Raw genomic sequence first — 25,026 nt, 5'->3', positions numbered from 1 at the left:
GCGGTGGCTCAAGCCTGTAATCCCAGCAGTTTGGGAGGCCGAGACGGGCGGATCACGAGGTCAGGAGATCGAGACCATCCTGGCTAACACGGTGAAGCCCCGTCTCTACTAAAAAATACAAAAAACTAGCCGGGCGAGGTGGCGGGCGCCTGTAGTCCCAGCTACTCGGGAGGCTGAGGCCGGAGAATGGCGTGAACCCTGGAGGTGGAGCTTGCAGTGAGCTGAGATCCGGCCACTGCACTCCAGCCTGGGCGACAGAGCGAGACTCCGTCTCAAAAAAAAAAAAAAACAAAAAAAAACAAAAATCAGCTGGGCGTGGTGACACATGCCTGTGGTCTCAGGTACTGGGGAGGCTGAGGCGGGAGGATCGCTTGAACCCGGGAGGCAGAGATTGCGGTGAACCAAGACCATGCCACTGCACTCCAGCCTGGGTGACAGAGCGAGACTCCATCTCAAAAAAATAATAAGAATGAAGGAGGCTGGGCATGGTAGCTCATGCCTGTAATCCCAGCACTTTGGGAGGCCGAGGTGGGTGGATTGCCTGAGGTCAGGAGTTCAAGACCAGCCTGACCAACATGGTGAAACCCTGTGTGTACTAAAAATGCAAAAAAAAAAAAAAAATTAGCCGGGCATAGTGGCGTGCACTATGCAGTCCCAGCTACCTGGGAGGCTGAGAAAGGAGAATCGCTTGAATCCGGGAGGTGGGGGTTGCAGTGAGCTGAGATCGTGCCACTGCACTCCAGCCTGGGAGACAGAGCAAAGCTCTGTCTCAAAAAAAAAAAAGGGAAGGAAACCCTGACGCAGGTCACAGTGTGGATGCATCTTGAGGCAATCACGCTCGGTGAGAGAAGGCAGACACGAAAGGACAAACACTGTGTGATTCTAATTCTAGGAAGTCCCTAGAGTCATCAGGTTCACAGAGACAGTGGCATGGGAGGTGTCGGGGGGTGGGGAGGGGGGTGAGGAGTGAGTGTTTCATGGGGACAGAATTTCAGTTTGGGAAGCTGAGAAAGTTCTGGAGATGCTGGTGGTGATGGTTGCACAATTATGTGGATGTTCTTAATGCCAGTGAACTGTGTGTACTTAAAAACGGTTAAGGGCGGCCGGGTGCAGTGGCTCACAACTGTAATCCCAGCACTTTGGGAGGCCAAGGCAGGCGGATCACCTGAGGTCAGGAGTTTAAGACCAGCCTGACCAATATGGCAAAACGCCGTCTCTACTAAAAATACAAAAATTAGCCGGGCATGATGGCGGGCACTTGTGATCCCAGTTACTCAGGAGGCTGAGGCAGGAGAATTGCTTGAACCCAGGAAGCCGAAGTTGCAGTGAGTCGAGATCGCGCCATTGCACTCCAGCCTGGGTGACAGAGCAAGACTCTGTCTCAAAAAAAAAAAAAAAAAAGAAAAAGAAAAAAAAAAGTGCACTCACTCCTTGGGGGTGTTACGAAGATTAAATGAGTTAATTTAAGTACTTATGATAGTTCCCGGCACCTAGCAAGTGCTCTGTGTTTGCTAGTTTTTTTGTTTTGTTTTGTTTTTATTTTATTTTATTTTACTATTTTGAGACAGGATCTGACTTGGTCGCCCACAGTGGAGTACAATGGCCCAATCATAGCTCATTGCATTCTTGAACTCCTGGGCTCAAGCGATCCTCCTGCTTCAGCCTTGCAAGCAGCTGGGACTACAGGCATGTGCCACCACGCCTGGTTAATCTTTTATTTTCTGTAGAGATTGTGGGGGATTGTCTTGCTATATTGCCCAGGCTGGTCTCAAACTCGTGAGCTCCAGTGATCCTCTTGCCTTGGCTTCCCAAAGTTTTACAAAATTAATACAAAAATTAACTGGGCGTGGCAGTGTGCACCTTTAATTCCAGGTTCTTAGGAGGCTGAGACATGAGAATCGCTTGAACCTGGGAGGTAGAGGTTGCAGTGAGCCGAGATCACACCACTGCACCCAGCCTGGGCGGGCGACAGAGCGAGACTCTGTCCACCTCCCCCCACTCCCCACCCCCCCGCAAAAAAAAGCCAGGCATGGTGGTGCACACCTGTGGTCCCAGCTCCTTGGGAGGTTGAGGCAGGAGGATCGCTTGAGCCCGGAAGTTCAAGGCTGTCGTGAGTGGTGATTGTACTACTGTACTCCAGCCTGGGCAACAGAGCCAGACCCTGTCTCTTAAAACAATGTTTAAAGAAACAGTTTCTATAATTAAATATTATCTGATAAAACACAAGATGAAGGGCACACCATGTCACACCCATTAGGATGGCTACTGTCAAAAAACCAGAAGGTGGCCAGGTGTGGTGGCTCATACCTGTAATCCTAGCACTTTGGGAGGACAAGGCGGGTGGATCACCTGAGGTCAGGAGTTCGACATCAGCCTGGCCAACATGATGAAACTCTGTCCGTACTAAAAATACAAAAATTGCCGGGCGCGGTGGCTCAAGCCTGTAATCCCAGCACTTTGGGAGGCCGAGACGGGCGGATCACGAGGTCAGGAGATCGAGACCATCCTGGCTGTCACGGTGAAACCCCGTCTCTACTAAAAAAATACAAAAAAAAAAAATACAAAAATTAGCTGGGCATGGTGGCACGTGCCTGTGGTCTCAGGTACTCAGGAGGCTGAGGCGGGAGGATCGCTTGAACCCGGGAGGTGGGGGTTGCAGTGAGCTGAGATCGCACCACTGCACTCCGGCCTGGGAGACAGAGCTTTGCTCTGTCTCAAAAAAAAAAAAAAGGGAAGGAAACCCTGACACAGGTCACAGTGTGGATGCATTTTGAGGCAATCACGCTCAGTGAGAGAAGCCAGACACGAAAGGACAAACACTGTGTGATTCTAATTCTAGGAAGTCCCTAGAGTCATCAGGTTCACAGAGACAGTGGCATGGGAGGTGTCGGGGGGTGAGGAGTGGGTGTTTCATGGGGACAGAATTTCAGTTTGGGAAGCTGAGAAAGTTCTGGAGATGCTGGTGGTGATGGTTGCACAATTATGTGGATGTTCTTAATGCCAGTGAACTGTGTGTACTTAAAAATGGTTAAGGGCGGCCGGGTGCGGTGGCTCACAACTGTAATCCCAGCACTTTGGGAGGCCGAGGTGGGCGGATCACCTGAGGTCAGGAGTTCAAGAGCAGCCTGACCAATATGGCAAAACACCGTCTCTACTAAAAATACAAAAATTAGGCGGGCATGGTGGCGGGCGCTTGTGATCCCAGCTACTCGGGAGGCTGAGGCGTGAGAATCGCTTGAACTCGGGAGGCAGAGGCTACAGTGAGCCGAGATGGCACCACTGCACTCCAGCCTGGGCGACACAGCAATACTCTGTCTCAAATAATAATAATAATAATTAAATGAAAATGGTTAAGAGGACAATTTTTATGTTATATGTATTTTAGCCATTTTTAAAAATTTTTTTTATTTTTAAATTTTATTTATTTATTTATTTATTTATTTTTATTTTTGAAACGGAGTCTTGCTCTGTCGCCCAGGCTGCAGCGCAGTGGCCGGATCTCGGCTCACTGCAAGCTCCGCCTCCCGGGTTTACGCCATTCTCCTGCCTCAGCCTGGGTTTCACCGTGTTAGCCAGGATGGTCTCGATCTCCTAACCTCGTGATCCGCCTGCCTCGGCCTCCCAAAGTGCTGGGATTACAGGCGTGAGCCACCGCGCCCGGCCGCCATTTTTTTTTTAAAGGCACAGGGCAGACATGGCTCTTCGGTAGGTTCTGGGGTAGGGGCTAGAAGAGCCCGTGATATGAGGGGAGGGGAGGCCGAAGGGGAGTCTGAGGTCAGGAGCCTTGAATCCCAGGGAGAGGCTGGGGCCTGGACTCAGGAGTTCCTGGGAGCCACAGGAGGCTGTAGAGTAGGGGAGGAGCCAGGGAAGGAAACTCTGAAGGAAACAGGGCCATGCCCTGAACACACGTGGAATCCGGGTGCTCGCTGAGTCACAAATCCTGGAAGCTCAGGGTCGTGGAGAGGAAGCCCTGCCGCTCTATGCAAGGTCTTCCTGTTTTTGGAGGAGGCAGGCACTCCAGGGCCGATCGTCTCGAATCACCTTCACCTCTGGGGGCTCAGAATCCCTGAGCCACAAAGCTGGGGCAGGGCTGGGGGATACCCCTGCTGCTCAGACAGGGAAATGGGCACGGAGCTTGCCCAGTACTTCCCAGAAGGACGAGGCTGCTGAGCTTCTCATTCGGGGCTCCGGGACCTGGACTGTACCCCTTTCTGGTAGGGGGTGCCCTGAACTGAGACCTTCAGGCATGGAGGGCGGGGGCTCAGAGGTTGAATTCTGCTTCCATGTCATTACCTGGGTGGGAGAGGGCCTCCACTCCACACACCTAGAAGTTTCTGCAAAATTACCTTGAATGGGAGTGAGAAGCAGGCCCCCTTGAGAGGTAGTGAGGCGCCTGTCATGGAGGTATGCAAGAGGAGGACGAAAAGGCTGGACTTGAGAAGGAGGTCAGACCTCCAGGGTCACAGAGGCCCTTGGCATGGGGAATAGTCTGTGACTCTGTAGTTATGTAGTACTGTCATTCCCAGCTTGTGGCATTTTTTTGTTTGTTTGTTTTTGGTTTTTTTTTTTTTTGGATGGAATCTTGCTTTGTTGCCCAGGCTGGAATGCAATGGTGCGATCTTGGCTCACTGCAACCTCCACCTCCTGGGTTCAAGGGATTCTCCTGCCTCAGCTCCCCAGTAGCAGGGATTACAGGCATATGCCACCACGCCAGGCTAATTTTTGTATTTTTTTTTGTAGAGACGGGGTTTCGCTATGTTAGGCAGGCTTGTCTTGAACTCCTGACCTCAGGCGATCCTCCCACCTCGGCCTCCCAAAGTGTTGGGATTACAGGCGTGAGCCACTGCACACAGCCAGCTTGTGGCTTATAAAATTCCAACTGTCTTTGACTTTTTTTTTTTTGCCTTTGAGTTTAATATTTTTGTGTTTTAATTCGAAGGATTTTTATGCGTGTATTTTGAGATTGCATTTTTAAATGTGTGTTTTAGGATATTCGTATCTATTATAATTATTATTATTAGTTTTTAATTACTGAATGCATTTTTTTTTTTTTTTTTTTTTTTTTTTTTTTTTTTTTTTTTTTTTTTGAGACGGAGTCTCGCTCTGCCGCCCAGGCTGGAGTGCAGTGGCCGGATCTCAGCTCACTGCAAGCTCCGCCTCCCGGGTTCCCGCCATTCTCCTGCCTCAGCCTCCCGAGTAGCTGGGACTACAGGCGCCCGCCACTGCGCCCGGCTAGTTTTTTGTATTTTTTAGTAGAGACGGGGTTTCACCGTGTTAGCCAGGATGGTCTCGATCTCCTGACCTCTTGATCCGCCCGTCTCGGCCTCCCAAAGTGCTGGGATTACAGGCTTGAGCCACCGCGCCCGGCCTACTGAATGCATTTTTGTTTGAAGTCGTTTCCTGGGCTTTCACGCACACGTGACCATAAAGCTGTTCTGATAATTAAATCAGTGCTGTGTATTATTATTATTATTGCCACTATTGTTATTATTAATTATTATCCCCGGGGGCAATTTTTCTGGGATTTGAAGGAGCGGCTGAGGCTCTCGCGTGCCCTCTTGTGGCCGCGAGTCGGACTGCAGGCCGCTCACCTCGCCGCCCCTCACCCGCAGGCGTCACCTCCTGTCGCCTCGCCCTCGCCATGCAGACCCCGCAAGCGTCCCCTCCCCGCCCGGCCCTGCTACTTCTGCTGCTGCTACTGGGGGGCGCCCACGGCCTCTTTCCTGAGGAGCCGCCACCGCTCAGCGTGGCCCCCAGGGACTGTGAGTCTGGGGGTATCTTGCGGGGGGTGGAGTCCCGTGGGAGTGTCTGGGTTCCCGGTTGGGTCTGCTGCCCCCACTGGGGGACTCAACCAGTTCAGGAGACACCCCTAGAAGGGGCGTGACCTCGAGCCGCCCTCTCTTCACCCCCAGCCCTTGCTCACACCCCTCTCCATCCCCTCACTCAGACCTGAACCACTATCCCGTGTTTGTGGGCAGCGGACCCGGACGCCTCGCCCCCGCAGAAGGTGCTGAGGACCTCAACATCCAGCGAGTCCTGCGAGTCAACAGGACGCTGTTCATTGGCGACAGGTATTGCTGGGGACAGCGAGGAGGCCTGTGTGACTGGAGCAGAATGAGCGAAGGGGAGAGAGAGAGGAGGGGAGTGCAGGGAGGGGACGGGACAAATCGTGCAGAGCCTGTTGGGTCATTGGGAGGACTTAGGCTTTGACCCGGAGGAAGGTGGGAGCCACGGAGGGTTGTAGGTAGAGGAGGACTGGACCTGACTCAGGTGCTCACACGCGCCCTCTGGTGGCTGCTTCTGGGAGGGGGCGAGAATGGAAGCCAGGGGACCAGGGTGGAGGGGACTGGGCTTTCCAGGCTGGCTATGATGAGGCTGGACCAGGTGGAAGCTGTCGTGGGGAGAAGCGAGTGTGAGATTACGGGGCTTCTAGGGATGGGCAACCCAGGAAGGAGAGATGCCGGACAGATCAGATGCTTTGGAGAGAATGAGGAGGATGGAGAAGTGACCACTGGGCTTAACCACACAAGGTCACCAATGATGTTGAGCAGGGCGACTTCCTCGGCATGGGTGTGACCGGGGAGACACTGGTGGGTGCCTGGGAGGCGCCGAATGGGGCACCTGGCCTAAGGCCATGGGACGAGGTGTTGGGGGCAGCCCGTGGGGCGTGTCGGGCAGGAGGTGGAGGGCAGGGTATGAAGTCCTGCTGGGGCCCTTAGGAGGGGTGTGGTCTGCGCTGGAGTTGCTGGTGTCAGAGACGTTGGCATGTGCCTGCGTGCCCCCGTGTGCACGCCACATTGGCAGTGGGAAGGATGGAATGGGAGAGAGCGGTGGAGCCCCCATGTCTCACTAACTATGCCCCTCCCCCAGGGACAACCTCTACAGGGTAGAGCTGGAGCCCCCCACGTCCACGGAGCTGCGGTACCAGAGGGTGAGGAAGGGGTGCAGGTGGGAGTGGAGGGGTAGGGCGGGGGGGCTTGGCACTGCACCGCAGGGCTGGGTGAATTCGGCCGTGCATGACGGGGTCACTTAGGGCTGCTGGGACCCGATACCCCCTCACCAGCTCTCTGTCTGCAGAAGCTGACCTGGAGATCGAATCCCAGCGACATAAACGTGTGTCGGATGAAGGGCAAACAGGAGGTGAGTGAGCCCTGGTTGGGTCCCGGCCCCCGCAAATCAGCCCTGTCATTACCCATGCCCCGCCCCAATCAGGCCAGGCCACGCCCACTCCACCAGCCCTGGCCACGCCCAACCGCCAGCCCTGGCCACATCCCCAAACAACCATGGCCACGGCCACGTCCCCACTCAATTGGTCCTAGCCCGGCCCCCAACCTAGCCACAATTAGCCATAACCACGCCCCAAATAGTTCTGGCTACGCCCACACCTCTGCCCCAGTCAGTCCTACCCCCATTCTCGTTCCAACAAGCCCAGGCCATGCTCACACCCCACCCAATCGCTCATACCCCACCCAATCGATCACGTCCCCCTCCCCACCCCTACCCTATCAGCCCTGCCCGCCCCAACCCGCCCCTGGCCCGCCCCAATAAGCCCAGGCCATGCCCACCCCACCATCTCTGGCCATGCTCCCAACCTGGCCCCAATCAGCCATAACCATGCCCACCACGCCCCAGTTAGTTCTGGTCACGCCCATGCCCCACCCCAGTTGGCCCCGACCACACCCAGGGCGGATCCTTCTCCTCCTCCATCCCAGGTTGGGACTCTGCTGTTGCCATGGTTATGCCCACAGTCTGAACATGCCCACAATCCTGGCTTTGCCTGCACTGCTGATACAAAGTGTTACCCTGTCTGGGCCGCACTGTGTCCCCAGCCAGTCCTAGGTTCAGCCTCTGCCTTGACCCCAAGGAGGGCCCCAGACTTGGCCATGCACACCACAGACCGGCCCTCCACCCACAAAGCTCAGGTTCTGGCCACGCCTGTGACCATGAGCACGCCCACATCGCGCTCCCCACTTCCTCCTGTCCCCACCCCAGGGCGAGTGTCGAAACTTTGTAAAGGTGCTGCTCCTTCGGGACGAGTCCACGCTCTTTGTGTGCGGTTCCAACGCCTTCAACCCGGTGTGCGCCAACTACAGCGTGAGTCTTAAGACTCCCTGCGCCCCAGGTCCAACCTCCAGGCCTCTGCTCGCCCGACCTCTGCTGGCCATGACTTTTCCCCAGGCCATGTCACCTCCTCCAGGAAGCCTTCCTGGATATACTCTCCCTGCCTCCTGCCCCTGAGCTCAAGAGGAGTCACCGCTGTCCAAACGAGGCCTGTACAGGGTGCCAGGGAAGCCATAGCTACTTAGACAATGAGCCAGTTGCAGGTCTAACTAGAGATCGACTCTTAAACCCATTTACAGATCAGTAAACTGAGACCCTGAGAGATTAAGTGAGTGGCCAAGGTCACACAGTAATCCATGGTGGACCAGGATTCCCCCTAGAGTGGGGGGCTGAGGGAGCCAGGGGCTGCTAGGCGGGGTCAGGAGATCTGTCACTCAGCCCCCATGGTCCCTGCAGATAGACACCCTGCAGCCCGTGGGAGACAGCATCAGTGGTATGGCCCGCTGCCCGTACGACCCCAAGCACGCCAATGTTGCCCTCTTCTCTGGTAAGTACCCCCCCAACCTCCATCTGATCAGCCCCAGCCAGAGGCAAGACCTAGCATTTTCTACTCCAGCGTCTGGGTCATTTAGAAGGCAGCTGGATGGCCACTCATCCCAGCTGTGACGTGGGCAGACTCTTAGCCCAGGTTTGGGGCTCAGCTGGGATTGAGGCTCAGCAGGGCTCGGGGCTTAGCCAGGGTCAGGGGCTCAGTTAAGGTCAGGGCTTGGATAGAGGTGGGGCTGGGATGGGATCAGGGCTCAGCCTGGAGACAGGGGCTCCCCTAGGCTCAGGATTCAGTCTCAGAAAATCGAGTTTCAACCAACCCATCCCCTGGCCTCTGCGGTCTCATCTCTTGCCTGCCTTCCCCACCCACCCCATCCAGACGGGATGCTCTTCACAGCTACTGTTACCGACTTCCTAGCCATTGATGCTGTCATCTACCGCAGCCTCGGGGACAGGCCCACCCTGCGCACCGTGAAACACGACTCCAAGTGGTTCAAAGGTGAGACCAGGAAGAGCAGTGGGCCTAGACCTGGCAGGGCCCAGAACCTGACATTTATCAAGTCCCCCCACCAGAATAAGAGTCCCAGAGGAGCTTGGTGGGAGGATTTCCACCACATCTTTGGAATCTGTTGGCCTTTTTGAAGGCTGGAAAGCTAGAGGAACAAGTTTAGTTGGATCTAAAGTAGAACCTGCTGGAAGTGGGTGGCTTAGAAGCCCAAAATGGAACCACAGAAAAGATACAGCAAGACTCAGCTCTTCAACGCATGAGGGAGGAAGATAACAAAAAATAGTTGATGTTGCCATTTGCAGCAAGAGACACAGCGATTTTAGGCTCTTCTGACCTCCCTTCCCCTGCAAAAAACCAAACTTTGAGTCTGTTTCATTTTGCCTGGGTAACCAGCCTAGGTCCCCCCTTCACCATAAAAGCCAGTGAGTTCTTAGCCCCAGAAATCCCCTTTGTCATGTCAGGGGCTGAGTTCTGACCCCTCCTCTCCTGCAGAGCCTTACTTTGTCCATGCGGTGGAGTGGGGCAGCCACGTCTACTTCTTCTTCCGGGAGATCGCGATGGAGTTTAACTACCTGGAGAAGGTGAGGCCAGTGCAGTGGGGCATGGAGTTGAGAGGCTGTGATCATGCAAAGTAGAGGGGGCAGAGGGGGATCCATGAATGCCTACATGGGGCAAGAGGGTCCTGCCCTCCATTTCTGGTTCCCAGGGCCTCCCTTCCAGCCATGATCAGGCCCCGAGCCTGAAGGCATCTACAGAGCAGCCGTGGAGCACTCAGTCCTGACGACGGACTTGAGTTGGAAGTCAGATACACCTGGTGCTGTTGCTGTTCACCTGTCCACCCACCCAGCCACAATCACTTATCCATCCTTCATCCCCTGTCCATCCGTCTACCTGCTCACCCTCCCACTTACCCATCTGCCTGTTTTTCAGCCCACCCACACTTTCATCAATCCATTAATCCATCTACTCATCCACCCACTACCCATCCATCCATCCATGCACTCATCCATCTGTCCACGCATCCATCCACCCATCAGTTCATCCAACCATCCTTCCATCCTATCCGTCCATGAGTCCATCCCTCAGTCCGTCCATCTATCCATCATCTATCCATCCATCTGCCAATCCATTCATCCATCCGTCCATCCCATCCACCCATCCATGCACCCACCCATCCATCCATTTATCTACCCATCCATCCATCCATCCCTCCATCCCTCCATCCCATCCATCCACCAATCCATCCACCCATCCATTCATCCATCTACCTGTCCAGCCACCCATCCATCCATCATTCATCTATCCATCCATCTGCCAATCCATCCACCTATCCATTCGTCCATCCACCCTTCCATCCCATGCATCGATCCATCTCATCCACCCACTCATCATCTATGCACCCACTTATCTATCCATCCATTTATCTGCCCATCTACCCACCCACCCATCCATCCATCCATCCATCCATCCATCCATCCATCCACTCACCCATCCAACCATCCACCCACCCAACTCACCAATCCATCCATCCATCCAACCATCATCCACTCACACATCCAACCATCCACCCACCCAACTCACCCATTCATCCATCCATCCATCCATCCACACATCCATCCATCCGCCAATCCATCCAGCCATCCATTCATCCATCCACCCTTCCATCCCATCCATCCATCCATCCATCCATCCACCCACTCACCCATCCATCCATCCATCCACCCACTCACGCATCCTACCATCCACCCACCCACCCATCCTACCATCCACCCACCCAACTCACCAATCCATCCATCCACACATCCATCCATCCGCCAATCCATCCAGCCATCCATTCATCCATCCACCCTTCCATCCCATCCATCCACCCTTCCATCCCATCCATCCACCCTTCCATCCCATCCATGCATCCATCTCATCCACCCACTCATCATCTATGCACCCACCCATCTATTCATCCATTTATCTGCCCATCCACCTACACATCCATCCATCCATCCATCCATCCATCCATTCACCCATCCAACCATCCACCCACCCAACTCACCAATCCATCCATCCTTCCATCCATCCATCCACACATCCATCCATCCATCCATCCATCCATCATTCATCCATCCATCCATCCACCCATCCATTCATCCATCTACCTATCCAACCACCCATCCATCCATCCATCATTCATCTGTCCATCCATCTGCCAATCCATCCACCATCCATTCATCCATCCACCCTTCCATCCCATGCATCCATCCATCTCATCCACACACTCATCATCTATGCACCCACCCATCTATCCATCCATTTATCTGCCCATCCACCTACACATCCATCCATCCGTCCACCCACTCACTGATCCAACCATCCACTCACCCGACTCACCCATCCTTCCTTCCTTCCTTCCTTCCATCCACCCACCCATCCATCCATCCATCCATCCATCCATCCACCCACTTATCCATCCATTCATTCATGCACTTATTCACCTATCCATGCATCTGTCCATCCATTCACCTAGCTTTCTCTCCATCCATCTGTTCATCCATCCACCCACCCATCCATCTACTTATCTACCAACTGCCTAATTACCTTGTCCTCTGTCATCATCTCCTCCATTATCTATCATCCTTTTTCAGATGTATTCATTTATCCATCCACCCACTCATCCCTCTATTGTAATCATCCATCCATCTATTCATCCACTCATCCATCCATCCAGGGAACCAGGCAGTACTGAAGTGCACAGACTGCCACTAACTACTATTGTGACCTTGGCCAGTCACTTCCTTTTATCCGTGCCTCTTATCAGTTTCCCCATATGTACGATGGGAGGATATCAGTAGGCAGCCCTCAGAAAGAGTGTAAGAGATGTGAGAATAAAACATTTCTTCACGGAAGCAGTGATGATTACGGTTGTCACTGTTGCTATTATCATCACTGACATTCCCACTGGGGATTTCTGCAAGGGAAGCCGGTGCCCAGAGAGGAACGGTGACTGGCCAGGGTCCCACCAGAGCCAGGGTCAGACTCCTCCATCCCGGCTTGGGTGGTGGGTGGTACAGCCTGTGAGCAGGCCTTCCTGGGACACAGAGCTCAGGCCTCCATCTGTCCACTGTCACGCCCAGGTGGTGGTGTCCCGCGTGGCCCGAGTGTGCAAGAACGATGTGGGAGGCTCCCCCCGTGTGCTGGAGAAGCAGTGGACGTCCTTCCTGAAGGCGCGGCTCAACTGCTCTGTGCCCGGGGACTCCCACTTCTACTTCAACGTGCTGCAGGCTGTCACAGGCGTGGTCAGCCTCGGGGGCCGGCCCGTGGTCCTGGCTGTGTTTTCCACGCCCAGCAACAGGTCAGCGCCCACCAATGGGAGCGAACTGGGAGCATTTGGTAGGCATGGGTAGAGAGGGCTTGCATTCATTCACTCCTCAGATATGCCCAGGGTCCTAGGTTGGGCACCACTGGATTAGACCCCTGAGAGGCGTCGGCCCCAGGCTGGGGTGAGACAAGCTGACAATGACCCTCTAAGTCCCTTTGGTCAGAACTGGGCCAGAGATATCCTCATCCTCTGCCTTTGGGGAGAGGAGCAGGGAGGGCTTCCTGGAGGAGGGGACATTGGAGCTAGGCTTCAGGTGTGAGATGGAGGAAGAGGGAAGGGTGTTCAAAGTTGGAGAAACAGCACATGCAAAGGTCCTGAGGCTGCAGTGAGTTCGGTATATTTAAGATTTCGAGAGGGCCTGTGTGGGAAGCGAACCAGGGGAGAATGGACAACACGAGGGCAGGGAAGTGATGGGATGGATCAGGCAAGGCCTTGTGAGCTGCAGGCAGAAACCTGGACTTTTTCCTGAGAGCACTGGGAGTCATGGAAGAGTGAAGAGCAAGAGGGATGAGATCAGATTTGCATTTTTGTTTGTTTGTTTGTTTTTGAGATGAGTCTCGCTCTGTCGCCCAGGCTGGAGTGCAGTGGCACTATCTCGGCTCACTGCAACCTCCGCCTCCCGGATTCAAGCATTTCTCTGCCTCAGCCTCCCAAGTGGCTGGGATTACAGGCACCTACCACCACTCCTGGCTAACTTTTTTTGTATTTTTAGTAGAGATGGGGTTTCACCATCTTGGCCAGGCTGGTCTTGAACTCCTAACCTTGTGATCCACCCGCCTCGACCTCCCAAAGTGCTGGGATTACAGGCATGAGCCACTGCACCCGGCGGTTTGGTTTTTTTTTTTTTGAGACGGAGTTTCACTCTTGTTGCCCAGGCTGGAGTGCAGTGGCACGATCTTGGCTCACCACAACCTCTGCCTCCCCAGTTCAAGCAATTCTCCTGCCTCAGCCTCCTGAGTAGCTGGGATTACTGGCGCGTGCCACCATGCCCGGCTTATTTTGTATTTTTAGTAGAGACGGGGTTTCTCCACTTTGGTCAGGCTGGTCTCAAACTCCTGACCTCGTGATCCACCCTCCTTGACCTCCCAAAGTGCTGGAATTACAGACGTGGGCCACCGTACCCGGCCCAGATTTGCGTTTTTATAAAGCCTGCTTGTGGGCCGGGCACAGTGGCTCATGCCTGTAATCCCAGCACTTTGAGAGGCTGAGGAGGGCAGATCACTTGAGGTCAGGAGTTTGAAACCGGCCTGGCCAACATGGTGAAACCCCGTCTCTACTAAAAATACAAAATTGGCTGGGTGTGGTGGCAGGCACCTGTAATTCCAGCTACTCGGGAGGCTGAGGCAGGAGAATTGCTTGAACCCGGGTGGTGTAGGTTACAGTGACCTGAGATCACGCCACTGCACTCCAGCCTGGACGACAGAGCAAGACTGGGTCTCAAAAAAAGAAAAAGCCTGCTGGGGAATGGGTTCTAACAGTGGCAGTGGGGAGGCAGGACATCCAATTAAATAGGGATGGGGGCCTGGACAGGGGGCGGCCTCGTAGACCCTGAACTGTGGTCCAATCTGAGATGTTACTTAGGAGGAACAGCTGCATTTGACAGATGCGGGAGGGACACGGGATCTCTCTGGCGCAGGAAGACTGAAGATTCGCTGGATCCTGCAGACAGAGGCTCCTGCATGTGATTGTCTGAGATGGGGCCTCCCACCGGGCTCACCAAATTCTTTCATCCCAACCCCTCAGCATCCCTGGCTCGGCTGTCTGCGCCTTTGACATGACACAGGTGGCGGCTGTGTTTGAAGGCCGCTTCCGAGAACAGAAGTCCCCCGAGTCCATCTGGACGCCGGTGCCGGAGGATCAGGTGCCTCGACCCCGGTGAGAATCCCCCCCATCCTGAGTCACGTGCCCAGATGAGGTCCTGATCCCCAGGGCCGGGGACTGAGGCTTCTAGGTGGTTATTTAGCTGATGCTGAGTTCAGCTGTACCCATTATGCAGATGGGAAAAACTGAGGCTGGGCGCGGTGGCTCATGCCTGTAATCCCAGCACTCTGGGAGGCTGAGGTGGGCGGATCACCTGAGGTTAAGGGTTTCAGACCAGCCTGACCAACGTGGCGAAACCCTGTCTATACTAAAAATACAAAAATTAGCTGGGCGTGGTGGCACTATGCCTGTAATCCCAGCCACTCGGGTGGCTGAGGAGGAGAATCACTTGAACCCAGGAGGTGGAGGTTGCAGTGAGCCAAAGCACTCCAGCCTGGGCGACAGATTGAGATTCCATCTCAAAAAAAAACCAAAAAACTGAGGGCCGTTGGGCAAAGCAATGGGTACCCCTGGTGAACCAGGCCCCTTTATGAGGACCTTTATGTTCGTCCTGACCACACCCCTGCCACCCCCAGGCCTGGGTGCTGCGCAGCCCCCGGGATGCAGTACAATGCTTCCAGCGCCCTGCCGGACGACATCCTAAACTTTGTCAAGACCCACCCTCTGATGGACGAGGCGGTGCCCTCGCTGGGCCACGCGCCCTGGATCGTGCGGACCCTGATGAGGTCAGTCCTGGAGGGGCACGGTGTGGTGAGGGGAGAGAGGATGGGGTAGACTGAGGGTGAGAGGATGCAGATGCTCAACACAGCTGAGCCCATGGCTGCCGGCGCTGCCCAGAGAGCTGGAGACAGAGAGAGACACAGAGAGACAGAAAGGGAAAGATGGAGCGACACTAGGAGAGAGATAGAGAATAAAGAGGCCGGGCGCGGTGGCTCAAGCCTGTAATCCCAGCGCTTTGGGAGGCCGAGACGGGCGGATCACGAGGTCAGGAGATCGAGACCATCCTTGCTAACCCGGTGAAACCCCGTCTCTACTTAAAAAATACAAAAAAACTAGCCGGGCGAGGTGGCGGGCGCCTGTAGTCCCAGCTGCTCGGGAGGCTGAGGCAGGAGAATGGCGTGAACCCGGGAGGCGGAGCTTGCAGTGAGCTGAGATCCGGCCACTGCCCTCCAGCCTGGGCGACAGAGCGAGACTCCGTCTCAAAAAAAAAAAAAAAAAAAAAGAGAATAAAGAGAGACACAGAGAGGGATGAAGAGGTGACAGGCAGGGTGCCAGGCACAGTGGCTCATGCTTGTAATCCCAGCACTTTGGGAGGCCGAGGCGGCCAGATCACCTAAGGCCAGGAGTTTGAGACCACCCTGGCCAACATGGAGAAACCTCGTCTCTACTTAAAATACAAAAATTAGCCAGGCGTGGTGGCAGGTGCCTGTAGTCCCAGCTACTTGGGAGGCTGAGACAGGAGAATCACTTGAACCCAGGAGGCAGAGGTTGCAGTGAGCCAAGATCATGCCACTGCACTCCAACCTTGGGCCAGAGGGAGACTACGTCTCAAAAAAAAAAAAAAAAAAAAAAGAGGTAGACAACAAACAGACGCACACTAGGAGAACAAAGGAGGAGAGAGACAGAGACAAGGAGAGAGACAATCAGAGACAGACAGATACCCAAAGAGACAGAGACAGGGAAGAGAGACAGAGAGAGAAAGAGACTAAAAGGTACACAGGTACACGTACACATCAGGAGAAAGGGGGGCCGGGCACAGTGGCCCACGCCTGTAATCCCAGCACTTTGGGAGGCCGAGGTGGGAAGATCACTTGAGGTCAGGAGTTTGAAACCAGCCTGGCCAAATGGTGAAACCCTGTCTCTACTAAAAATACAAAAATAATCAGCTGGGTGTGGTGGCGGGCGCCTGTAGTCCCAGCTACTTGGGAGGCTGAGGCGGGAGAATCGCTTGAACCCAGGAGGCAGAGGATGCAGTGAGCTGAGATCGCGTCACTGCACTACAGCCTGGGCGACAGAGCGAGACTCTGTCTCAAAAAAACAAAACAAAACAAAACAAAAATTGGCCAGGCGTGATGGCACGCACCTATAGTCCCCGCTACTCAGGAGGCTGAGGTAAGAGAATCGCTTGAACCTGGGAGGCGGAGGTTGCGGTGAGCTGAGATTGTGCCACTGCACTCCAGCCTGGGCGACAGAACGAGACTGTGTCTCAACAGAAGCGACAGGGCCAAGTAGAGTCTGGTTTGGGGTTATGTTTCTGGCGAGTGTACCCACGTGCCTGTGTGATCACCCATGTCTCCGGCATCCATGCACACACGCATTTGTTGCTGTCACGTGGTGTGTCACTGTATGCACCCGTGTAACCATGCCCAGGCCCGTGTTGGTGGCAGGTGGTGGCCGGAGGACCCCTGGGGGATATGGGGCCAGCCTGACCCTCCCCTGCCCTGTCCCCCAGGCACCAGCTGACTCGAGTGGCTGTGGACGTGGGAGCCGGCCCCTGGGGCAACCAGACTGTTGTCTTCCTGGGTTCTGAGGCAGGGACCGTCCTCAAGTTCCTCGTCCGGCCCAACGCCAGTACCTCAGGGACATCTGGGCTCAGTGTCTTCCTGGAAGAGTTTGAGACCTACCGGCCAGACAGGTGAGTCCAGGCAAAGACGGGGAGGGGTCGCCAGCAGGAGGGGAGATGGGCTGAGTTGCCCTCAGCCTCACCACTCTGCTTGTCCCCAGGTGTGGACGGCCGGGCGGTGGCGAGACAGGGCAGCGGCTGCTGAGCTTGGAGCTGGACGCAGCTTCAGGGGGCCTGCTGGCTGCCTTCCCCCGCTGCGTGGTCCGAGTGCCCGTGGCTCGCTGCCAGCAGTACTCCGGGTGCATGAAGTGAGTGTCCACCCCAGGCCCGCCATGGGCAGGAAATGAGGGAGGATGGGCACAGGGAGGGAGAGCTGGGTTCCAATCAAAAGCCCAACAACGTCCTAGTCATTGAGCTGGGCAGAGGGCATGGCCCATGCAAAGGCCCAGGGGCAGGACCACGCCTGGTGTGTTGGAAGAACAGTGAGGTGGCCGGTGTGGCTGCAGCAGAATGAGCAAGGGGGAGAGAGGGAGGAGGGGAGGACGGGGAGGGGATGGGAGGGGACGGGGCGGTTTGTGCAGAGCTTTGTGGGCCTCAGGGAGGACTTGGGCTTTGACCTCAAGGGAGGTGGGAGCCATGTAGGGTTGCAGGCAGAGGAGGGACTGGCCGTGACTCCGGTGCTTACAGGTGCCCTCTGGTGGCTGCTCCAGGAGGAGACTGCAGGGGAAGGAGAACCAGGGACCACAGCGGAGGCTGTTTCCCTGTCTCTAAAATGGGAGGAAAGCTAGGATGCATGCCAGTGCTGGCGCACGCCTGGGCTCCGTGTGAGCCGTCAGTGCAGAGGACCCTGCCTCCTGCCCACCGTTATTGCAACGATGACCCAGTGGCTCCAAGTCCAAGGGCACAGCCTCTGGCACGAGGCCTGGGCTCCCATCTCAGCTCTGCTGCTTGGGCAGACATTTACTTTCTGGAGCCTCAGTTCACTTACCTGTAAAATGGGGAGTGAACAGTGTCCTGCACACGAGTTTGTTCTAAGGACTCCAGGAGTTGCTATTAAGAGGAGGGACTGGGCTTCTAGCTCACGCCTGTCGTCCTGGCACTTTGGAAGGCCAAGGCAGGAGGACTGCTGCTTGAGCCCAGGAGTTCGAGACCAGTCTGGGCAACACAGCATAGTAAGACCCTGTCTCTTAAAAAAAAAAGTCAGCAGGGCATGGGGCACACATCTGTGGTCCCAACTACTCAGAAAGCTGAGGCAGGAGGATCACTTGAGCCTGGGAGGTTGAGGCTGCAGTGAACTATGATCATGCCACTGTACTCCAGCCTGAGTGACAGAGCATGACCCTGTCTCTTAAAAAAAAATTAAATATTAATTTAAAAAAATTTTTTTTTAATTTAAAAATTAAAAAAACGCCAGGCATGGTGGCTCGCACCTGTAATCCCACCATTTTGGGAGTCTGAGGCGGATGGATCACCTGAGGTCAGGAGTTCCAGACCAGCATGGCCAACCTGGTGAAACCCTGACTCTACTAAAAATGCAAAGATTAGCCAGGTATGGTGGTATGTGCCTGTAATCCCTGCTACCTGGGAGGCTGAGGCAGCAGAATTGCTTGAACCTGGGAGGCAGAGGTTGCAGTGAACCAAGATGCTGCCACTACACTCCAGCCTGGGCAACAAGAGCGAAATTCCGTCTCAAAAATAAATAAATAAATAAATTAAATAAAATAAAAATAAAGAGGCAGGTGCTTGGAACAGGGCCCACAGGTCACCATCACCGTTGAGGCTGTGTGAGTGACTTGGACACTTGTCCCATTCGGTCCCTGGTCTGCTCTAGGAACTGTATCGGCAGTCAGGACCCCTACTGCGGGTGGGCCCCAGATGGCTCCTGCATCTTCCTCAGCCCAGGCACCAGGTACTGTGGGAGAGGGAGGTGGGTGGAGGGTGTGTCAGACCCGCCCATGATCCAGGATCCCCTGGATCTCTGACTGTGAGAGGGGCCTCTGCTGATGGTGCCTCCTCTCCCCATTAGAGCCACCTTTGAGCAGGACGTGTCCGGGGCCAGCACCTCAGGCTTAGGGGACTGCACAGGTGAGTTGGGAGGATGGCAGGCTAAGACCCCCTCCCCCACTACCATGGGGGAGGGGAGGGAGGAGGATAGAGGACCCTCGAATCCTCCGGGAGGTGGGTGGGGAAACTGGACTCCATCAGAGCTTTAGAAAGCATGGAAAGGTCTTTCCATGCCTTTCTAAAGGTTATTGGGGAGGGAGATAGGGGAAGAACAGAGACCCCAGAAGACAGACACACCAAGAAACAGGCTTTGACAAGGACGAAGAGACAACAGAAGGCAGACAGACGAACTTCAATAGGATAGAATGGGCCAGGCGGTGGCAACTCCTGCCTATAATCCCAGCATTCTGAGTGGACAAGACAGGAGGGTCACTTGAGGTCAGGAGTTCGAGACCACCCTGGGCAACATAGTGAAACCCTGTCTCTAAAACAAAAACCCAAAAATAATCCAGACGTGGCAGTGCATGCCTGTAGTCCCAGCTACTCGGGAGGCTGAGGCAGGAGGATCGCTTGAGCCAGGGAGGTGGAGGCTGCAATGAACTGTGGTCAGGCCACTGCACTCCAGCTTGGGCAACAGAGCAAGAATCTGTCTTTTTTTTTTTTTTTTTTGAGACAGAGTTTTACTCTGTCACCCAGGCTAGAGTACAGTGGTGTGATCTCAGCTCACTGCAACCTCCATCTCCTGGGTTCAGTTGACTTGTTGGCCAGGCTGGTCTCAAACTCCTGACGTCAGGTGATCTGCCCGCCTTAGCCTCCCAAAATGCTGGGATTACAGGTGTGAGCCACCGTGCCTGGCCGAGATCCTGTCTTTAATAAAACAGAGGTATCTGGAGGCAGGGTCGCACTGAGCTGCACCACTGCACTGCAGCCTGGGGGACTCTGTCTCAAAACAAAAACAAAAAAATTAAAAAATAAAACAATTAGGCCAGGTGAGGTGGCTCATGCCTGTAATCCCAGCACTTTGGGAGGCAGAGGTGGGCGGATCATGAGATCAGGAGTTTGAGACCAGCCTGGCCAACATGGTGAAACCCTGTCTCTACTAAAAATACAAAAATTAGCTGGGTCCACGTGGTGGCGCACACCTGTAGTCCCAGCTACTCTAGAGGCTAAGGCAGGAGAATCACTTGAACCTGGGAGGTGGAGGTTGCAGTGAGTCGAGATCACCCCACTGCACTCCAGCCTGGCACACAAAGTAAGACTCCATCTAAAAAAATAATAAAAAGGGCCGGGCGCGGTGGCTCAAGCCTGTAATCCCAGCACTTTGGGAGGCCGAGGCGGGTGGATCACAAGGTCAGGAGATCGAGACTATCCTGGCTAACATGGTGAAACCCCGTCTCTACTAAAAATACAAAAAACCTAGCCGGGCGCGGTAGCGGGCGCCTGTAGTCCCAGCTACTCGGAGGCTGAGGCAGGAGAATGGCGTGAACCTGGGAGGCGGAGCTTGCAGTGAGCCGAGATCGCGCCACTGCACTCCAGCCTGGGAGACACAGTGAGACTCCGTCTCAAAAAAAAAAAAAAAAAAAAAAAAGGCCGGGCACGGTGGCTCACGACTGTAATCCCAGCACTTTGGGAGGCCGAGGTGGGCGGATCATGGGGTCAGAAGATCGAGACCATCTTGGCTAACACGATGAAACCCCATCTCTACTAAAAATACAAAAAATTAGCCTGGTGCGGTGGCGCCTGTGGTCCTAGCTACTCGGGAGGCTGAGGCAGGAGAATGGCGTGAACCCGGGAGGCGGAGCTTGCAGTGAGCAGAGATCGCGTCACTGCACTCTAGCCTAGGCGACAGAGCGAGACTCCCTCTCAAAAATAATAATAACAACAACAAATAAAAATAATGAAAAAGAGGACAGAGGGCCTGAGGAGGTAGGAGAGGTGCCCGGGCCCCCCCTCGGCCCCGCTAACCCCCCTGTGCTCCCCCGCCAGGACTCCTGCGGGCCAGCCTCTCAGAGGACCGCGCGGGGCTGGTGTCGGTGAACCTGCTGGTGACATCGTCGGTGGCGGCCTTCGTGGTGGGAGCCGTGGTGTCCGGCTTCAGCGTGGGCTGGTTCGTGGGCCTCCGTGAGCGGCGGGAGCTGGCCCGGCGCAAGGACAAGGAGGCCATCCTGGCACACGGGGCGGGCGAGGCGGTGCTGAGCGTCAGCCGCCTGGGCGAGCGCAGGGCGCAGGGTCCCGGGGGCCGGGGCGGAGGCGGCGGCGGCGCCGGGGTTCCCCCCGAGGCCCTGCTGGCGCCCCTGATGCAGAACGGCTGGGCCAAGGCCACGCTGCTGCAGGGCGGGCCCCACGACCTGGACTCCGGGCTGCTGCCCACGCCCGAGCAGACGCCGCTGCCGCAGAAGCGCCTGCCCACCCCGCACCCGCACCCCCACGCCGTGGGCCCCCGCGCCTGGGACCACGGCCACCCCCTGCTCCCCGCCTCCGCTTCGTCCTCCCTCCTACTGCTGGCGCCCGCCCGGGCCCCCGAGCAGCCCTCCGCGCCTGGGGAGCCGACCCCCGACGCCCGCCTCTATGCTGCCCGGCCCGGCCGCGCCTCCCACGGCGACTTCCCGCTCACCCCCCACGCCAGCCCGGACCGCCGGCGGGTGGTGTCGGCGCCCACGGGCCCCTTGGACCCAGCCTCAGCCGCCGATGGCCTCCCGCGGCCCTGGAGCCCGCCCCCGACGGGCAGCCTGCGGAGGCCGCCGGGCCCCCACGCCCCTCCGGCCGCCACCCTGCGCCGCACCCACACGTTCAACAGCGGCGAGGCCCGGCCTGGGGACCGCCACCGCGGCTGCCACGCCCGGCCCGGCACAGACTTGGCCCACCTCCTCCCCTATGGGGGGGCGGACAGGACTGCGCCCCCCGTGCCCTAGGCCAGGGGCCCCCCGATGCCTTGGCAGTGCCAGCCACGGGAACCAGGAGCGAGAGACGGTGCCAGAACGCCGGGGCCCGGGGCAACTCCGAGTGGGTGCTCAAGCCCCCCCCGCGACCCACCCGCGGAGTAGGGGGCCCCCTCCGCCACAAGGAAGCACAACCAGCTCGCCCTCCCCCCACCCGGGGCCGCAGGACGCTGAGACGGTTTGGGGGTGGGTGGGCGGGAGGACTTTGCTATGGATTTGAGGTTGACCTTATGCGCGTAGGTTTTGGTTTCTTTTGCAGTTTTGGTTTCTTTTGCGGTTTTCTAACCAATTGCACAACTCCGTTCTCGGGGTGGCGGCAGGCAGGGGAGGCTTGGACGCCGGTGAGGAATGGGGGGCCACAGCTGCAGACTCAAGCCCTCCCCCACCCCTGGAAAGGTCCCTCCCCGACCCAGGCCCCTGGCGTGTGTGGGTGTGCGTGCGTGTGTGTGCCGTGTTCGTGTGCAAGGGGCCGGGGAGGTGGGCGTGCGTGTGCGTGCCAGCGAGGGCTGCTGTGGGCGTGTGTGTCAGGTGGGCCACGCGTGCAGGGTGTGTGTCCACAAGTGACGATCGTGGTGCCTCCAGCGGCCTGGGCGTTGGCTGAGCCGACGCTGGGGCTTCCAGAAGGCCGGGGGCCTCCGAGGTGCCGGTTAGGAGTTTGAACCCCGCTCTGCAGAGGGAAGCGGGGACAATGCCGGGGTTTCAGGCAGGGGACACGGGGAGGGCCTGTCCAGAAGTCACATCGGCAGCAGCTGTCTAAAGGGCTTGGGGCCTGGGGGACGGTGAAGGTGGGCGGGGCCCCTCTGTAAATACGGCCCCAGGGTGGTGAGAGACTCCCATGCCACCCGTCCCCTTGTGACCTACCCCCTCTGACCTCCAGCTGACCATGCATGCCACGTGGCCGGCTGGGTCCTCCACCCTCTCTGGAGTTTGCCTCCCCCAGCCCCCTCCCCATCAATAAAACTCTGTTTACAACCACCGGCCCCCATGACTCTGGCTCTGCTCTGCCTCCTAGGGGTGGCATGGGTGGGAGGGCACCCTCAAAAGTCAAGCCCAGGCCAGGTGTGGTGGCTCATGGCCTGTAATCCTGGCACTTTGGGAGGCCGAGGTGGGCGGATCACTTGAGGTCAAGAGTTCAAGACCAGCCTGGCCAACATGGCAAAACCCTGTCTCTACTAAAAATACGAAAAAATTAGCCAGGTTGGCTGGGCGCGGTGGCTCAAGCCTGTAATCCCAGCACTTTGGGAGGCCGAGACGGACGGATCACGAGGTCAGGAGATCGAGACCATCCTGGCTAACATGGTGAAACCCCGTCTCTACTAAAAAATACAAAAAACTAGCCGGGTGAGGTGGCGGGCGCCTGTAGTCCCAGCTACTCCGGAGGCTGAGGCAGGAGAATGGCGTGAACCCGGGAGGCGGAGCTTGCAGTGAGCTGAGATCCGGCCACTGCACTCCAGCCTGGGTGACAGAGCGAGACTCCGTCTTAAAAAAAAAAAAAAAAAAAAAAAATTAGCCAGGTGTGGTGGTGGGTGCCTGTAATCCCAGCTACTCGGCCGACTGAGGCAGGAGAATCGCTTGAATCTGGGAGTCAGAGGTTTCAGTGAGCTGAGGTCATACCACTGCACTCCAGCCTGGGGTGACAGAGCAAGACTATCTCAAAAAAAGAAAGAAAGAAAGAAAAGGCTGGGTCAAAACAAATCTGGGGAGCTGAGTGTGGGAACGTCTTCATCTGCATAGCAGCCAGTTTCTTTTTTTTTTTTTGAGACGGAGTCTCGCTCTGTCACCCAGGCTGGAGTGCAGTGGTGTGATCTCGGCTCACTGCAGCCCCCACATCCCAGGTTCATGTGATTCTCCTTTCTCAGCCTCTCGAGTAGCTGGGACTACAGGCACCCACCACCATGCCTAGCTAATTTTTGTAATTTTAGTAGAGACGGGGTTTCGTCATATTGGTCAGGCTGGTCTTGAACTCCTGACCTCAGGTGATCTGCCCGCCTCGGCCTCCCAAAGTGCTGGGATTACAGGCTTGAGCCACCACGCCCGGCCAGCCTTATGAATTTTGTTTTAAGTGGGACAAGAAGTCACCAGAGAGTTTTAAGCAGGGATGTGATCTGATTTCATTTTAAGGGATCATTTTGTTACTGTGTCACCATATTTCACAAGCCTTCCTTTCTCTCAGCCCATGTTGATTAAGACCTACGAACGGCTGGGCTCTGGGGACAGGGCAGGGTACAAGACAGATTGAGTGCAGTGGCTCACGGCTCAGAGAGACTGAGAGGATTCCTTGAGCCCAGCAGTTCAAGACCAGCCTTCTCCTACAAAAAAAAATTTAAAAATTAGCTGGGCATGGTAGCATGTGCCTATATTCCCAGCTACTCGGGAGGCTGAGGCAGGAGAATTGCTTGAACCCAGGAGGTGGAGGTTGCAGTGAGCCGAGATCGTGCCACTGCACTCCAGCCTGGGCGACAGTGCAAGACTCGGTCTCAAAAAAAAGAAAAGAAAAAGTCATAGGTGCAGATAAAGCTGACACATCATACGTAAATATTTAGAACTCAACAAGAATGCAAGCACTCTGTAGCCACGTCCAGGAGATGCAGCCAAAGCTGTTCTCAAAGGGAAATTTGTAGCCTCCAAATGCATTTAATAGGAAATGAGGAGGAATGGAAACAATAGCATGGATGTCAGATTCAGATGAAGAGAAAAAGGGGCAGAAAGAGCCCTCAGAGATCTGAGTTCAGCTTCATAGATGGGGAAACTGAGGCCAAGAACAGTTAAGTCACTTGCCAAAGGTTACAGAGCAAAGCTGTTTATGACAGAGCTGGAATTCAGAACCAGGTTTGGTTCCTCCCAAGCCACTGTCCAAGGACCATAGAGACTTTTGGCTTTACTCACTATTGAATTGTATTTTTTAAATGACTTTGGCCGGGCGCGGTGGCTCAAGCCTGTAATCCCAGCACTTTGGGAGGCCGAGACAGGCGGATCACGAGGTCAGGAGATCGAGACCATCCTGGCTAACACGGTGAAACCCCGTCTCTACTAAAATACAAAAAAAAAAATTAGCCGGGCGAGGTGGCGGGCGCCTGTACTCCCAGCTACTCGGGAGGCTGAGGCAGGAGAATGGCGTGAACCCGGGAGGCGGGGCTTGCAGTGAGCTGAGATCCGGCCACTGCACTCCAGCCTGGGCAACAGAGCCAGACTCCGTCTCAAAAAAAAAAAAAAA

At 55.8% G+C, this 25,026-nt stretch overlaps 1 protein-coding gene across 1 annotated transcript; it reads left to right on the top strand.

Annotated features, from left to right (window-relative positions):
- Nucleotides 1-3,941: 3,941 nt before the first annotated feature.
- SEMA6B (semaphorin 6B) lies at nt 3,942-22,792 on the top strand. Its single transcript, XM_025365710.1, has 17 exons — nt 3,942-4,214; nt 5,613-5,762; nt 5,948-6,071; nt 6,871-6,931; nt 7,078-7,140; nt 7,993-8,094; nt 8,518-8,608; nt 8,987-9,106; nt 9,608-9,696; nt 12,241-12,458; nt 14,229-14,360; nt 14,882-15,031; nt 16,759-16,941; nt 17,031-17,177; nt 18,701-18,778; nt 18,896-18,954; nt 20,860-22,792. Exons 2-17 carry the CDS (start codon nt 5,642-5,644, stop codon nt 21,783-21,785), a joined length of 2,664 nt encoding a protein of 887 aa, XP_025221495.1. The 5' UTR covers nt 3,942-4,214; nt 5,613-5,641; the 3' UTR covers nt 21,786-22,792.
- The last annotated feature ends 2,234 nt before the right edge of the window (nt 22,793-25,026 follow it).

This window comes from Theropithecus gelada, chromosome 19 (assembly GCF_003255815.1).
Source record: "Theropithecus gelada isolate Dixy chromosome 19, Tgel_1.0, whole genome shotgun sequence".
In the NCBI taxonomy this organism is placed as follows: Eukaryota; Metazoa; Chordata; class Mammalia; order Primates; family Cercopithecidae; genus Theropithecus; species Theropithecus gelada.
This window is presented reverse-complemented; position numbering and strand designations above follow the sequence as displayed.